The sequence below is a fragment of the Amblyraja radiata genome, chromosome 9 (genome assembly GCF_010909765.2).
Source record: "Amblyraja radiata isolate CabotCenter1 chromosome 9, sAmbRad1.1.pri, whole genome shotgun sequence".
Taxonomy (NCBI): Eukaryota; Metazoa; Chordata; class Chondrichthyes; order Rajiformes; family Rajidae; genus Amblyraja; species Amblyraja radiata.
This window is the reverse complement of record NC_045964.1, coordinates 26597516-26613178: the sequence shown is the minus strand read 5'-3', so window position 1 is coordinate 26613178 and position 15663 is coordinate 26597516. Positions and strand designations below refer to the sequence as shown.

Genomic DNA, 15663 nt, shown 5'->3' with positions numbered 1-15663 from the left:
TAAATGGCTATTATAATTTAATTGTAAAACGCAAGCAGGTGTAAATGACAGTCTTTTAAGAGAGCCAAGACACTCCACATATTAGGAAATTAGGATGATCATGAATAAATAGGAACAGCAGTGCAAAAATGTCTGTGGGGTTAGCCACCATGCACTTTCTGTCCAAATGTTATCTCCACGCACATTTATGAAAGCAAGCACAATTTGAAGGCTGTTAATGAAATAGTGTATGTGTTGCTGCAAGTAACTGCTCAGAATAGGAAGAGCTAACAGCAGAACATCCTTTATTGAAGGTAGCCATTATCAACCTAAGCAGCAATGTAATATACAACGGTGTATCACATTCGTTCTTCGATCACTACTTCCATGTGAAATTATACAATGAACTAACTCTAATTAGTTTTTTAGTCATCTTGTGTACAAATCTTCATTACAATGTGCATTTAGCATCCCTGAAGTGTTTACTTTAGCCATTGGTATGCATCCATCTGGTATGTACTGTATTTGGTCTACTTTCCTTCTCAGTAGTTGCATATACATAACTATTTCCAAAACTTTGAATATACTGTATTGTTTACAAATTCAATAAATGCAGCATGCTGGTTCCAGACCAACTCAATGCCAGGTATCCACAGCATCTTTAAAACATTTGTTGGCAGTCAAAATCACTTTGTGCGGCAGAATCTTAACAAACAATGTTCTGTAACTTATCAATAAATTGTCTCCCTGGTGGTGTGCCTTCATCTTTTACTCACAGATTAGTCATGGAACTTGAAATAACTTCTTCAATAGTTTCTTCCTTGCTGCTTCTCCCAATTTTTGGAACAATGTTTTAATTTGTCTTGCTCGTGTACCATTTCATATTGTTGGAAAATCATATTACCATTTATCTTAGCTGGTGGCTTCACCAGCTTTTTCCAAAGGTAGCTATCACACATTGTGAACCTTCTGGTGACTCAATTTAGTTTGGACATGTTGTTACCAAGTAAAGTTTCTTCTTCCTGTAGCTTTTGAAATATACCTTCCACAAGTAAAGATGCTACTTTGGATTTCTATTTGTTTCCTTCCTTAGATAGTTTAACCATAGCTATTGACTTGTTGTTTCCTATAACAAGCTCATTCACACTGCAACATCCAACCCTAGACTCCAAGAGTATGCTAACTGCATTCCTTTGAGAATCTACCCCAATCCATGATTACTGAAGCACTCTTATAATCCTTATCTGCAGTAGGTAACTGGGCTCAACTTTCCCCACCAGTCACTATCACCGTTGTGTCCATCCCAACCACGTGTGTGAGGGTGTTTCTCAAATGGGTATACATCACACCACCTAAACAATGCGCTGGAAATTTTTCAGATACACATCTTGTCCCATCACATAATAAGCATTATATTATCTTTGTGTATAATAACTTCCTTCATAACATGAAGGTCTTTCATGTATTATTTTTACTGTTCTCATCCAACGTGCAATAAATACCATTGAGTGTCTGTTTCCATCTCTTGACGCATTACATTTCCTGTTTCTAATGCATTTGAGGACTGCGTTCTCCACCAGCTGCTGGCTTCTTCAAATACTTGAATGGGTATTCTGAGGTTGAGGGAATCACATAGCAAGATCCCCACATTTGCCATGTGGCCATTTTATTACGATCAACCGAATCATTGAGATCTCAGGAAAATACAGAATGGAGGGTCATCGTGATACTCAAGAAGAGAACAGATATTTCTGCTCACGACATACAAAATATAACCTATAGGCTTTGATACTCATGTACCCTCTGTTTTTCTGCCATAAATCAGTGCAGCACCCACATGACTAAACCGATGAACCATGCCCCCATCATTACCAAACCAGTAGCCCTGTGACCTGCTTGATCTCAGAATTGTGTCCCAAACAAAACTACCATGCAATCTCCTTGCCGGTGGCCATCTTGCTTGCTCCCTCAGACATTTGATCCATTGTTTTAATTTGCTGGACATTTGTTCTCTCAACAACTTCAAACATTGTTGAATTATTATGTCCCATCAAGATTTTTACCTGTTGTCCATGGTAATTGTAAACTCACTGTTTAGTTTAGAGATACAGCATGGAAACAGACCCTTTGGCTCACGAGTCCGCGCCGACCAACAATCCCCACACATTAATATTATCCTAAACACACTAGGGACAATTTATAATGACACCAAGCCAATTAACCTTCAAACCTGTACGTCTTTGGAGTGTGGGAGGGAACCGGAGATCCAGGAGAAAACTCACGGGGAGAACATACAAATCCTGTACAGACAAGCACCTGTAATCAGAATTGAACCCGGGTCTCTGGCGCTGTAAGGCAGCAACTCTACCGCTGCGCCTCTGTGCCGCCCACTGTTGCATGCCTTCAGCCCTCCCACCTCAGCAGCAATATCTTTTGCATCTCACCTACCATCATGCTCTTCTTTTCTCTGTTCATTCCTGAGACCTCAGTGTTGTTTGTTCACCTTAAAGCCAACAATTCCACACAATCCATGTACAGTGCCAATGGCTGATTCCGCACATACCAGTCAAGCATTCTGACATACCTCACATGTCCAATTCCTGCCATCCTCGCCGTGCTTTAAGAACATTTGGTATTCCTGTTTCTTCATCCTTTATCCACGTACTGTAACACTCACAAGCTGCAACATCCTAACTTTGCCAATTTACTCCCACTGTCTTTTCTTGATGCAAGTACTTTCAATCAGAGTGGACAGAGCAAACAAAAGGGCATCTTTCTTTGAAGGCTGTGCAGCAATATATTTTAGTAATACTAAAGCATATACTCAGTTATTAATGATATGTAAACACCGTGTATACTGCAAGTACTTACTTGGTTAATCAGTGTTAAAATTCAGTATTGGTTCTCGGGATACATCTAGCCCAATTTCTCTAACAGTTATTCACTCTAAATCTAAGATCATTAATGCTCACTTCGTTAAGATCTACTAAACCCAGATTCCTCTTTATTCTCTGTCCTTAAACATTCCATTATTTCAAACACCCATCACATTTTACTCTCAATAGACAATGCATACTACCTGAACAATGTAATGAGATTTCTTATGTGTTGATAATTATTATTGTAACCTTTTATTATCTGGTTTTAAAATTATCTTAAATGCTAATCAATGGGGGAAAAAATCACTATTAACCTTTGCATGACACTTCATTTTCATGCTAACCTCTAAAAAATGTATTCTTAACTGAGAAAAGGAACTTGTGAGATCTCTGTAATGTATCCCTGTTGATCTCCTGGCAAACCTTTTTCATTGCGTTTATACCTTTTTAAAGAGATGTTTGAGTTAAACTACATTATGTTCCCGCAAACCAAAATATTGTAGCCTAATTTTTGAAATCTGTTTTCAGCAATAACAAACACAGTTTTGTGACTATTCGTGCAGCTTAATTTTTCCAAAGGGCTAGGTGCTCTTTGTTTGACTGAAAGGTGGAGTTATCATTTTCCTTTTGTGTCCAGACAGCGACCTGTCCTTGGAGAATGTCTTGCCACACTTGCAGCTGCCATGCCGGTAGCTTTCCTTGAGCCTTCTATCAACGTACACAATGCACACTCAGTTTTCAATACAAAATCGCCTCGAGAACGTATCAGTAAGTGACATGGTCTTTCTTTGGGGGTGGGGTCATATAAACATTATGTTGAATCTATATACCAAATAGTTTGTGTTGATTTGGTTAGAATGTGGCTAATCGAACTGTAAATGAGTTGACAGCATTGGGTACAAATTTGAATGCTTTGCCTTAATGCAAATATTTGACATTTATTGTGCGAGATCATCATGGCTGTATCGTCCCCACTGTTATTAACAGATCTGGATCCGAAGAGCTAGCTTTGCTGACATAAAGCATCTGGACTCCAGTGGCTGGCCTGTGGTGCCTGCACCTCCAATGACAGCCAGAAAAACCGCAGCTCACCCCATCTCCATCTTTACCAGCATCAAAGTTGGGAAGGCCTGAAGAAGGGTCCCGGCCTGAAATGTTATGTGTACATTTCCCACTTATTTTTCTTCGTCTTCTTGCGTTTGAGGCAGCAGAAGTCTGCAGCAGGGTAATGCCATCCGGTTTGATATCCATAGGTGCCTGCCCTAAAAAGGACGCATGCTCTGGGTTGGCACCAAGCTACGGCGCAGCTGCTCTCTCTGTTTGTTGTCGTTCGCCTGACTGAGGTCAGTTGACAGGGCTCACCATGGGGAGGTCGACAACCTGAGCCTAACCTACCTACTGAAATATTTCAGCAGCCTGTTGTGATGGTCAATTCAAAGTTCTGGCTGTCAGAAATATTTAAAAACTTTGAAAATGAAATGGACAATTTGTTAAAGCATTAATATTTCAATTGAATGCAAATGATACGATTTGTTAAAATAACTAAAGAACCTTACAAATAATCAAAAATATTAAATTAAACAGTAATCATTTTTCATAAAACCTTCCCATATTTTTGAAAATCAATACCCAACCTGCACAGGATCCAAGAGGCTATATTTCATGGAATGCTTGGGAATCTCAGCAAGATTCATCATTCTAATCTTGTCAGTAAATTTGAAACATTTACTCATAAGAACATTAATTAGTCCTCAGGTGGTAATTTTGCAAGAAAATGTGTTTGGCTCCACAAATTTTCTTTGCCCTGCTTTAATTCTCACATTGTTGCAGCCTGTCCTTTCCTGTCTGTTAGAATAGCACTGAATGTGAACATGAAGGCACATGTATCAAGCAGATTTCTTTCTCATTTGCCCATGATTACACTGCAGCTCCAAAATGTCCTCTAGAAGATGTCCTTTGAAGGCTAATGTACCCGCCATGAATTAGCTTCAAAGATTTGCTCTATGAGGCAACTTGGATCTTTCTATAATTTTCTTAACTTTTCTCTATTGTGAACTACTCGTAGCTAAATGTAATGGTTGCACCATTCACAGCTAAACATTCAATTACCAAAGCCCTGCTTCTTGGAATTGAGTTTCTGCAATAAAAACATGGTTCTTTGACTTTGATTATCAGCATTACATTTGTGTCTTAGCATCAATGTTTATTTAGTTTAATAATGCTCCTGTATGCACCTAGTTATGCTACTGTTGAATTGTAACTGTTCATAATGTAGCAGCTATAAGTGGATATTGTCTGCCTTTAGAGCTTTTGGCCTGGAGTTTGTAGCTAATATGCAAGGAATAGCACTTGCTGTTTGCCTCATTGATACATCCCCATAGATTTTCTTCTTGAGCAGCCACTTAATCCAATCTGGCTTCTAACCAAGTCTCTTCTTCTTCTTGCGAATGAAACATAAACCAAAGGAATAGTTAGACCTCAAGCCGGGTGTTGAGCAGCCAGGTTGTTGTCTCTGCGTCAATGTCTGCCAGTCCCTGAGCTCCATTTGGTGGGTGGTAGAGTGGGCACCCAAAGATGACATGGTTGGCTGTCTGTTGTTCTGCTCCGCATTCACAGGCTGGGTTCTGGCGGAGCCCCCAACTCCACATGCTGGCATTGAAACGCCCAACTCCAGTACGAAGTCTGTTGAGCTTCACCCATGCTCCTTTGGGGAGCTCAGACCCTGGACAGCTTTTGTCTGGTGAAGAGATGTGGCTGTGTAACGGAGATGAGGTTGCCTTCCACTCCTGTGACCATTTGGTGGCTATCCAGTGTGCTTTTGGCTCAGTTGGCTGGATGAATGCTCGGAGTTGTTTTCCATGTGGAGCAAAGGGGTGACGGGACTTCAGTCGAGGTGGCCCCTGCTCTCTGATGATAGCCTGATGGAGGAGGTGATCTGGGTCAATGGCATGACGAGATAGTGCCAAAGTTGCTGCTTGCGATTGGATCCCTGCAGGCGGAATGCCTTCGTGTATAGGGAGCTGCTCGACTGGAGTAGGTTGAAGGCACCTAGTGATGATGCGCAAGGTGCTGTTCAGGCTCGTGTCTACCAAGTGGGGTTCAATCTACATGGTGTCTGCAATGTATTTAAGCAGTGCAAGAAACAGATAGGCTCTTCCACCAGTCAGATTAACTAATCCTCACTTAGAATGTGGAATCTAATCAACAAAGTATAAATTATATCTAAATTATCTACAGAAAGCTAAATAAAGATTTTGAGTAAAGATGGGGTTAAAAGAAAGATATCAAGAGTGAACAGAAAAAGGTTACAGGAGATTTGTTTAAAACAGAAGTTAATTAGCAATAACAAGCTACAGTACATTGATTTTATTGCCCAAGAAAATCACTGAATCTCGATTATACTAGGCCAAATGTTCTCCCATTCTTTGTTGGGGGTAAGTGGCAAATAGGTTGAGTGAATATCATTTCAATACAAATTCTATCAGCCAGGACTGCAGCAGTGCACACTTGTCAGTGGAGGGAGCTATCTCTGATAATCGCTCCCTGGTATACTCGTTTAACTGTGCACATTTGGATGCTGGAGGTTTCCTGTTTACTCCATTTAAAACTCTGACCCGAGGCCCTTACTGAAATTCTAATTGTACATTTGGCACATGGAGTTGTTGTGGTTTAACTCACTCATGATTTATTCCTCTGCAAATCCGAACGTACATCGTGCACAATGCAAATGCAAATGTAAGCGCTTCATATCTTCCTTGCAAATCATAAATTCATTCATTCAAATGTTGTGCTTCGACCCAAAATGAATTCAAAACATCAGGCTGCTTATCCCATCCACAAACCCTCTCCATAAGACTCATTAAATTCATGGCAATGTAGAAGAGCAAATAACTCTTCTTTGTAGGACAGTGTAAGTGTGCAGGGATCGCTGGTAGGCCGAAGGGCCCGTTTCTGCACTGTATCTAAAAACAAAATGATCCCGTGCCTCCTGTGTCTTGATCTTTGATTTGCGAGAATGATCATTACACAGCGACAAAGTTAAAAAATACTGGATTAAGTATTCAAATAGTCAGTGTCTGCACCAATATGAAATGCAAAGAAACACAAACTATCCAAAAGTTAGAGCTTGCCATTCAGTGAGTCTTTTTTGCACAAAATCTCAGTTTTAGATTAAGTAACAAGAATTGCTCCCAAATTACTAATGAATGAATGAATGAATAAGTTTATAAGGCGAATGGTATGTTAGCATTCATAGCAAAAGGATTTGAGTATAGGAGCAGGGAGGTTCTACTGCAGTTGTACAGGGTCTTGGTGAGACCACACCTGGAGTATTGCGTACAGTTTTGGTCTCCTAATCTGAGGAAGGACATTCTTGCCATAGAGGGAGTACAGAGAAGGTTCACCAGACTGATTCCTGGGATGTCAGGACTTTCATATGAAGAAAGACTGGATAGACTCGGTTTGTACTCGCTAGAATTTAGAAGACTGAGGGGGGATCTTATAGAAACTTACAAAATTCTTAAGAGGTTGGACAGGCTAGATGCAGGAAGATTGTTCCCGATGTTGGGGAAGTCCAGAACAAGGGGTCACAGTTTAAGGATAAGGGGGAAATCTTTTAGGACCGAGATGAGGAAAACATTTTTCACACAGAGAGTGGTGAATCTCTGGAATTCTCTGCCACAGAAGGTAGTTGAGGCCAGTTCATTGGCTATATTTAAGAGGGAGTTAGATGTGGCCCTTGTGGCTAAAGGGATCAGGGGGTATGGAAAGAAGGCAGGTACAGGATACTGAGTTGGATGATCAGCCATGATCATATTGAATGGCGGTGCAGGCTCGAAGGGCCGAATGGCCTACTCCTGCACCTATTTTCTATGTTTCTATGTTTCTAATGAATAAGTTTATTGGCCAAGTATTCACATACGAGGAATTTGCCTTGGTGCTCCGCCCACAAGTGACAACATGACATACAGTGACAGTTACGAATGACACAGAAAACACTAAACATTAATAATAAAACACCATTGATCAAACATGTGAACCAAACAAAATACCAGATCAAAGGGAGGCTACAGCTTTTTGGCTATTGAGTAGAGCTACGACTCTTGTAAAAAATCTGTTTTTATGTCTGGCTGTGGCAGCTTTAACCAGCTTTAACCGTCTGGAGTCACCTTCCAGAGTGAAGTGATTCAAAGAGTTTGTGGCCAGGGTGAGTGGGGTCAGAGATGATCTTACCCGCTCCCTTCCTAGCCCTTGCAGTGTACAGTTCGTCAACGGAGAGAAGGTTGCAGCCAATAACCTTCTCAGCTGATCAGACGATTCGCTGCAGCCTCTAGGAAACGGAATTGAATGACAGATAGTCCTGGGGTGTGCAAACCCATCTTATTCCTCTATGATCCTTTTTAGTGGTGCCTTGGACTTCTATAAATTTTCACACCATGATCTCATTCATTATTGATCAGTTACAGAGAACTAAACCAAGAAAAAATCACTAATATAAAATAATTAACTGAAACAAAGAAATATATTTTAAACCACTGTGTCCGCTAACAAGTTCTATTCCAATGTTATCAAAATAAAGTGGGATAGGATTTAACAAGATTTGCTGGAGATAACATGAATGAGTGGCAAACCGAACCAATGTAAAGCAATAAGCAATGAGCTGGATCATACTTGACTCTGCCCTCACTTTTCATTTGCTCTCACCTAATTCCCGTTCATTTTCAAACCAAAGTTTCAGCCCAAAGTCCAGTGAAAAGAGGGACCACAAAGCACAGCCACCGGATTTCATGGCATGAACTGCCGCAAAGTGTCTGAATAAAAGCAGGGTTTTTTTACCAGTAAAATCCAGCGAGTGAAGGGTAACTGCCTCATGAAAATATTGTGCATTTAACCAATCCCAGATGGTCACAGAAGGACTATATGCAGCTGTGATTGATTAAAGCATTGTCTACTCACCCTCCTCCTGTGGGGCTACAATGTGTTTTGTTAAAAGTAGCAGTTCAATTTAATGTATCTGCTTTTTTAAATATAATTCCAGAAGATTTTACAGCCTATTTTATGTTTCTCACCTGGTTATTCTGAGATAGACAAAAATGCTGGAGAAACTCAGCGGGTGAGGCAGCATCTATGGAGCGAAGGAAATAGGCAACGTTTTGGGTCGAAAACCTTCTTCAGACTGTGAGGGTGGGGGGGACGGGAAGAAGAAAGGAAGAGGTGGAGCCAGTGGGCTGAGGGAGAGCTGAGAAGGGGAGGAGAAAGTAGGGATTACCTGAAATTAGAGAAGTCAATGTTCATACCGCTGTGGTGCAAACTGCCCAAGCGAAATATGAGGTGCTGCTCCTCCAATTTACGGTGGTCCTCACTCTGGCCATGGAGGAGGCCCAGGACAGAAAGGTCGGATTCAGAATGGGAGGGGGAGTTGAAGTGCTGAGCCACCAGGAGATCAGGTTGGTTATTGCGAACCGAGGGAAGGTGTTCGGTGAAGCAATCGCCAAGCCTACGCTTGGTCTCACCGATGTAGAGCAGCTGACATCTAGAGCAGCGGATGCAATAGCTGAGGTTGGAGGAGGTGCAGGTGAACCTCTGCCACACCTGGAAAGACTGCTTGGGTCCTTGAATAGAGTCAAGGGGGGAGGTAAAGCGGCAAGTGTCGTATTTCCTGCGGTTGCAAGGGAAAGTGCCCGAAGAGGGGGTGGCTCGGGTGGGAAGGGACGAATTGACCAGGGAGTTACGGAGGAAGCGGTGTCTGCGGAAAGCAGGAGGAGACAGGAAGATGTGGCAAGTGGTGGGATCACGTTGGAGGTGGCGAAAATGTCAGAGGATTATTTGTTGTAAATGACGGCTGGTAGGGTGGAAGGTGAGGACAAGGGGGACTCTGCCCTTGTTACGAGTGGGGGGATGGGGAGTGAGAGCAGAGTCACTAGGTATAGAAGAGACAGTGGTGAGAGCCTCATCTATAGTAGAAGAGGGGAACCCCCATTCCCTGAAGAGTGAGGACATCTCCGATGCCCTGGTGTGGAACATCTCATCCTGGGTGCAGATGCGGCGTAGACGGAGGAATTGGGAGTAGGGGATGGAGTCCTTACAGGAAGCAGGGTGGGAGGAAGTGTAGTCCAGATAGTCATGGGAGTCAGTGGGTTTATAGTGGATGTCGGTCAGTAGTCTATCACCTGTGATGGAGATAGTGAGGTCTAGAAATGGTAGGGAAATGTTGGAAATGGTCCAGGTGTATTTGAGTGCCGGATGGAAGTTACTGGTGAAATGGATGAAGTCAGTGAGTTCTGTGTGGGTGCAGGAGGTAGCACCAATGCAGTCGTCGATGTAGCAGAGGTAGAGTTTGGGGATAGGGCCACGGTACGCCTCTACAAAGAGGCAGGCATAGCTAGGGCCCATGTGCGTGCCCATAGCTTGCCTTGTTTTTAGAGGAAATGGGAGGAGTCAAACGTAAAGTTATTAAGGGTAAGGACCAGCAGAGGAGAGTATCAGTAGACAGGGATTGGTTGGTTCTGCAGTCGAGGAAGAAACGGAGGGCTTTGAGACCGTCTACCATCGATTTTCCAGCATTTGCAGTTTCTTCTTAAACAGGTTATTCTAAGATTCTGTTTTCTTTTTTTATTTGTCATCCTTTGTAGGTTTCTAGGCAGCTGCTAATTTTTGCTACTTTAAAATGCCATTACATTCAATGTTATGCCACTCTTCACTCTATTTGTTAATCAGAGATGGTTCACTCATTTAATAAAATATGTACTCTATATCTTTATTGCCTGTATTTGAATATTATGTTATGATCACTCTCACCGAAAAGATGCCTTGCGATGAAATTGTTATCTCAATGGTCATGACCAGATCTAAAATGGCCTTGATTGATTCCACGACGTATTGATGCTTGAATCTGTGCTCTCTTCAAAGCCACCTATGCCCATTCGATTAGTTCAATCCAGATGAAGATTAGATATTGCATCCCTTATTCATGCCCATATCTGATTTAGTGCATTTCACCTCTGGGCTTCTGAAACTTGCATGCTCTGTAAAATTGGTTCATCCAAACATCTGGCATCAAATCCCATTTGCCTTCACTGACCAGCATTTTACATCAAAGGGATCCTCAAGACTCTCAAACTTTTTCATTCCTTTTTTCTTGGTTTCTCCTCATCTCAGATGTGCCTCACTGAATCTCCTCAAAAACTTTGTTACAGGTCTTTTCTGTCATGCAGACAAATAGCATTAGTGTGTAAATGCATAGCAGTTGATATGGACGAGATGGGCCAAAAGGGTCTGCTTATGTGTTGTACAATGCATTACATATGAAAGGAAATAATGACACTTAGTTTTCTTTGTTAGTTCTAGGCTTACCTGACACGGTCGAGGAAGTGTGTCCAGAGGTACCTCATTTAGATGCATTAATAAAGGAGATCAATGAAACAGCAGAGTCTGGAGCAAGATACACAGAAATGCCTCATATAATTGAGGTGATTTTGCCCATGTTGTGTAATTATCTGTCTTATTGGTGGGAGCGAGGCCCAGAGAACAAACCCAGTGGGGACTGCTGCACTGTCGTCACCTCTGAACATCTTAGTGCAATTTTGGGCAATGTCCTGAAAATCTTAAACAATAACCTGGGCATTGATGATGCTTCCTGGATGAAGAGACTTGCAGGTAAGAATGCAGTATATTTTCAAGACAGATTTTGCTAATAATATCCCACTTCATACTTGTGGAAGCAAAATATCTATTTTGCCTTGATGAACCTATAAATGCATGTGCATAAAATATTATATAATATCCAAGTCAAATTACACCATTTTGTGCTGATGGGATACGGTTGGACTCCATTTCGAAACTGAAGCATAGTAAACTAGACAGTGTGTGCTATGCTGTAATGATTTTTTGAATGCCAAGGACATTCTAAATGTTTTCACAATCAATTAATTAGGTGGATTGAAAAACAAACACTATTTAATCCATTGGACCAGTTTCACTATTTAATTGTATGATGGCTAATTTGTACCTTGACTCCATCTTTGCAGCCTTCTGTTCATAATTTAGAAGCAATTTTTAACAGAAAACTTTCATGGCCTTATAAAAACAGGCTGGTAATTTTTCAGTTACACTAACTGAAGTTATATGAGGATGATAATTCCAGATTTTCAGTTCCTCTCGTGAGGAGAGCGCCTTCATGACATCATTCCTGAATGGTCTAGCAGAGAAAGTGGTGGTCTGGATTATGGGATCTGTAGTGAAGCAACAGGGCTTGAATGAAACTGTAACCAAAATATAGTTATCTCTCTGGCATTGGCTTCCCCTTTATTGCCTGGTTCAACAAGTCCTCTGGTGCACAGCAATCCCTGGCAGTTGGAGAAAAGGTGGAGGCCGGTTGTCTGGATACTTTCAGGAGAGAACTAGATAGGGCTCTTAAAAGATAGCGGAGTCGGGGGATATGGGATGAAGGCAGGAATGGGGTACTGATTGGGGATGATCAGCCATGATCACATTGAATGGCCGAATGGCCTACTCCTGCACCTATTGTCTATAAAATTTAGCAGATTATCAGGCCAATTAAAAAAATAACAACTTCTCCAAAGATCCTTATTTGCAGCACCACAGCTGAAATATGACTTGAGTAGTTCAGTCTCATACTAGAAGATGACGATTTGTAACAAACAAAAGTGCATTATGCCTGAACAAGCATTGCACACTTTGTTTGCCGGCTGCCACTACATTATATATTGGATGAATTTGCTGTAGTATGTGAGATATGAGGCATGATATTGCATGATGCATACAGTTAATTGGAAAGACATTGCACAAAATGATTGCAACCTATGCTCTAAGTTAAAATGCCAGTTCTATTTCTCTTTGAATTCTCCAGTGTATGCTCAGCCAATTATCAGCAAAGCTAAGCCTGATTTGCTGAGAAACCAATTCATTCCAACATTGGAAAAGCTGAAAAAGAAAGCAATAAAGGTTGTACAGGAGGAAGAACAAATGAAAGCAGAGTGCAAGGTGGATTTCCAGGAAACTGAGCTACTAATCCTTGATGAATTTGCTGTTCTCTGCCGAGATCTCTATTCCTTCTATCCAATATTGATCCGCTTTGTGGATTATAACAGGTAAAATTACCAACATGTTTATTATGTACCAAATTCTTACAAATGTTTATCTTGTTAAAGATGATTCTGAGCAATTAAGCTCTTCATACACTTCATACACATGAAGCACATTTCTCTCCTGATGCTCCTCAGCCCACTTTGATAAATGGGTATGCTGATGATGCCACCTCCACTTCTTTCACGCTTCTTCCCCCGACTACAATCAGTCTGAAGAAGGGTCCCGATCAAAAACGTCACCTATCCAACTTCCTCCATAGATGCTGCCTGACTTGCTGAGCTACTCCAGCACTTAGTGTTTTACTTTCTGTTATTTGTTTACTGTGTATCTTAAAGCTGTATATTGTTTCTCCATGATTCTATCATTGTGATTTATTTTTCTAGGGCAAGATGGCTAAAGGAGCCAAATGCAGATGCTGATGAACTGTTCCGCATGGTGGCTGAAATTTTTATCATGTGGTGTAAATCGCACGTAAGGAATTGATTCACAAACAGGTCTAAAAGATAATTGTAATAATGCTTATACAATGTGGAAACAGGCCCTTTGGCCCAACTTGCCTACACCGACTAACATGTCCCATCTACACTAGTTCCACCTGCCTATGTTGGCCCAAATCCCTCCAAACCTATCCTATCCATGTACCTTTCTAATTATTTCTTAAACGTTGCAATAGTCCCTGCCTCAACTATCCCCTAATGCAGCTTGTTCCAAATGCCCACCACCCGTTGTGTGAAAAAGTGACCCCTCAAATTCTTATTAAATCTTTCCCCCTTCAACCTAAATCTCTGTTTTCTGGTTCTCGATTCCCCTACTCTGGGCAAGAGACTCTGTGTGTGTCTACCCGATCTGTTCCACTCATGATTTTATATACAGTGGCTTGCAAAGGTATTCATACCCCTTGAACTTTTCCACATTTTGTCACGTTACAACCACAAACGTAAATGTATTTTATTGGGATTTTATATGATAGACCAACACAAAGTGGCGCATAATTGTGAAGTGGAAGGAAAATGATACATGGTTTGCAAATTGTTTTACAAATAAAAAACTGAAAAGTGTGGCGTGCAAAAGTATTCAGCCCCCCTTTACTCTGATACCCCTAAATAAAATCCAGTGCAACCAATTGCCTTCAGAAGTCACCAAATTAGTAAATATAGTCCACTTGTGTGTAATCTAATCTCAGTATAAATACAGCTGTTCTGTGAAGGCCTCAGAGGTTTGTTAGAGAACATTAGTGAACAAACAGCATCATGAAGCCCAAGGAACACACCAGACAGGTCAGGGATAAAGTTGTGGAGAAGTTTAAAGCAGGGCTAGGTTATAAAAAAATATCCCAAGCTTTGAACATCTCACGGAGCACTGTTCAATTCATCATCCGAAAATGGAAAGAGTATGGCACAACTGTAAACCTACCAAGACATGGCCGTCCACCTAAACTGACAGGCCGGGCAAGGAGAGCATTGATCAGAGAAGCAGCCAAGAGGCCCATGGTAACTCTGGAGGAGCTGCAGAGATCCACAGCTCAGGTTGGAGAATCTGTCCACAGGACAACTATTAGTCGTGCACTCCACAAATCGGGCCTTTATGGAAGAGTGGCAAGAAGAAAGCCATTGTTGAAAAAAAGCCATTTTACTTTTAAGATCATCCTCCTGGGCTCCAAGGAATAGAGTCCCAGCTTGCTCAACTTCCCCCTGTAGCTAAGACCCTCAAGTCCTGGCAACATCCTCATAAATCTTCTCTGTACCCTTTCCAACTTGTCAGGCCCCTTTCATTAAAATAAGTGCAATTCAAACCAGCATTATTCCTTTCTCCTTCCTATGCTGTCCTCTATACTTTCTCTCATCACCCTCCATACTATCTTCTAACCTCTCAACTGTCTTGGTCATGTATTAGATCCCACTCACCTGCTAATATAGTTTAAATCCATCCATGTAACATTAGCGAACCTGCCTGCCAGGATATTGGTACCCCTCTAGCTAAGGTGCAACCCATCTCTCTTGTACAGGTCACGCCTGCCCAAGAGGAGATCCCAATGGTCGAGAAATGTGAATCCTTGTCCCCTGCACCAACTCGTCAACCACACATTCATCTCCACTATCTTCTTGTTCTTACCTTCGCTAGTAAGTGGCACTGGAAGCAATTCCGAGATCACTACCCTGGAGGTCCTAATTTTCAGCTTTTTGCCTAACTCTCTTTCCATACTGCTGAACCTCCTTCCTTTTCTTATCTATATCATTTGGGCCAACATGCAGAACGACTTCCTCTTTTTAATTCTGGTCAGAGATCTCATTCAAATGAGTGGGGATATGCTTCACACGCCAGTCTTCGCTGGTGTAAAGTTGACCTGATGCAAAATACATCATCCTGCCCCTGAGTCCACTTAACAGACTTGATGTGCCCATAGATGGCCATAGCGGCATTCAGTATAATCCAGGTGGTCAGTATGTCTGTTGACTTAATTTTAAACTATTTTTTCTGTCAAAAAAAGGCAATGTAGCATTCCCTTCACATAAGGTCTGGAGTTTACAAGTCGTGGGTTTTGGTTGTTACGAACAGCTTTTATTGGAAAAAAAAGTGCGGAAAATATGTGAATGGGTCTATTGGACAGACTCACAATTCTGATACATTACCTGGCAATTTAGAATTGTTATTGTTAGAGTTATTGTAGGTCTTTGGGCTAACCTTTGTGCTTGTCGCT

At 41.5% G+C, this 15663-nt stretch overlaps 1 protein-coding gene across 5 annotated transcripts in view; it reads left to right on the top strand.

Annotated features, from left to right (window-relative positions):
* The window catches only part of ryr3 (ryanodine receptor 3), a 358203-nt gene that overhangs the window by 231022 nt on the left and 111518 nt on the right, over positions 1 to 15663 (top strand). For all 5 annotated transcript variants that reach the window (XM_033026930.1, XM_033026931.1, XM_033026929.1 and 2 more), the window contains 4 exons: positions 3496 to 3626; positions 11199 to 11513; positions 12727 to 12967; positions 13349 to 13436. In XM_033026930.1, the coding sequence (XP_032882821.1) occupies positions 3496 to 3626; positions 11199 to 11513; positions 12727 to 12967; positions 13349 to 13436 (775 nt within the window). The remainder of the gene's footprint in view (positions 1 to 3495; positions 3627 to 11198; positions 11514 to 12726; positions 12968 to 13348; positions 13437 to 15663) is intronic.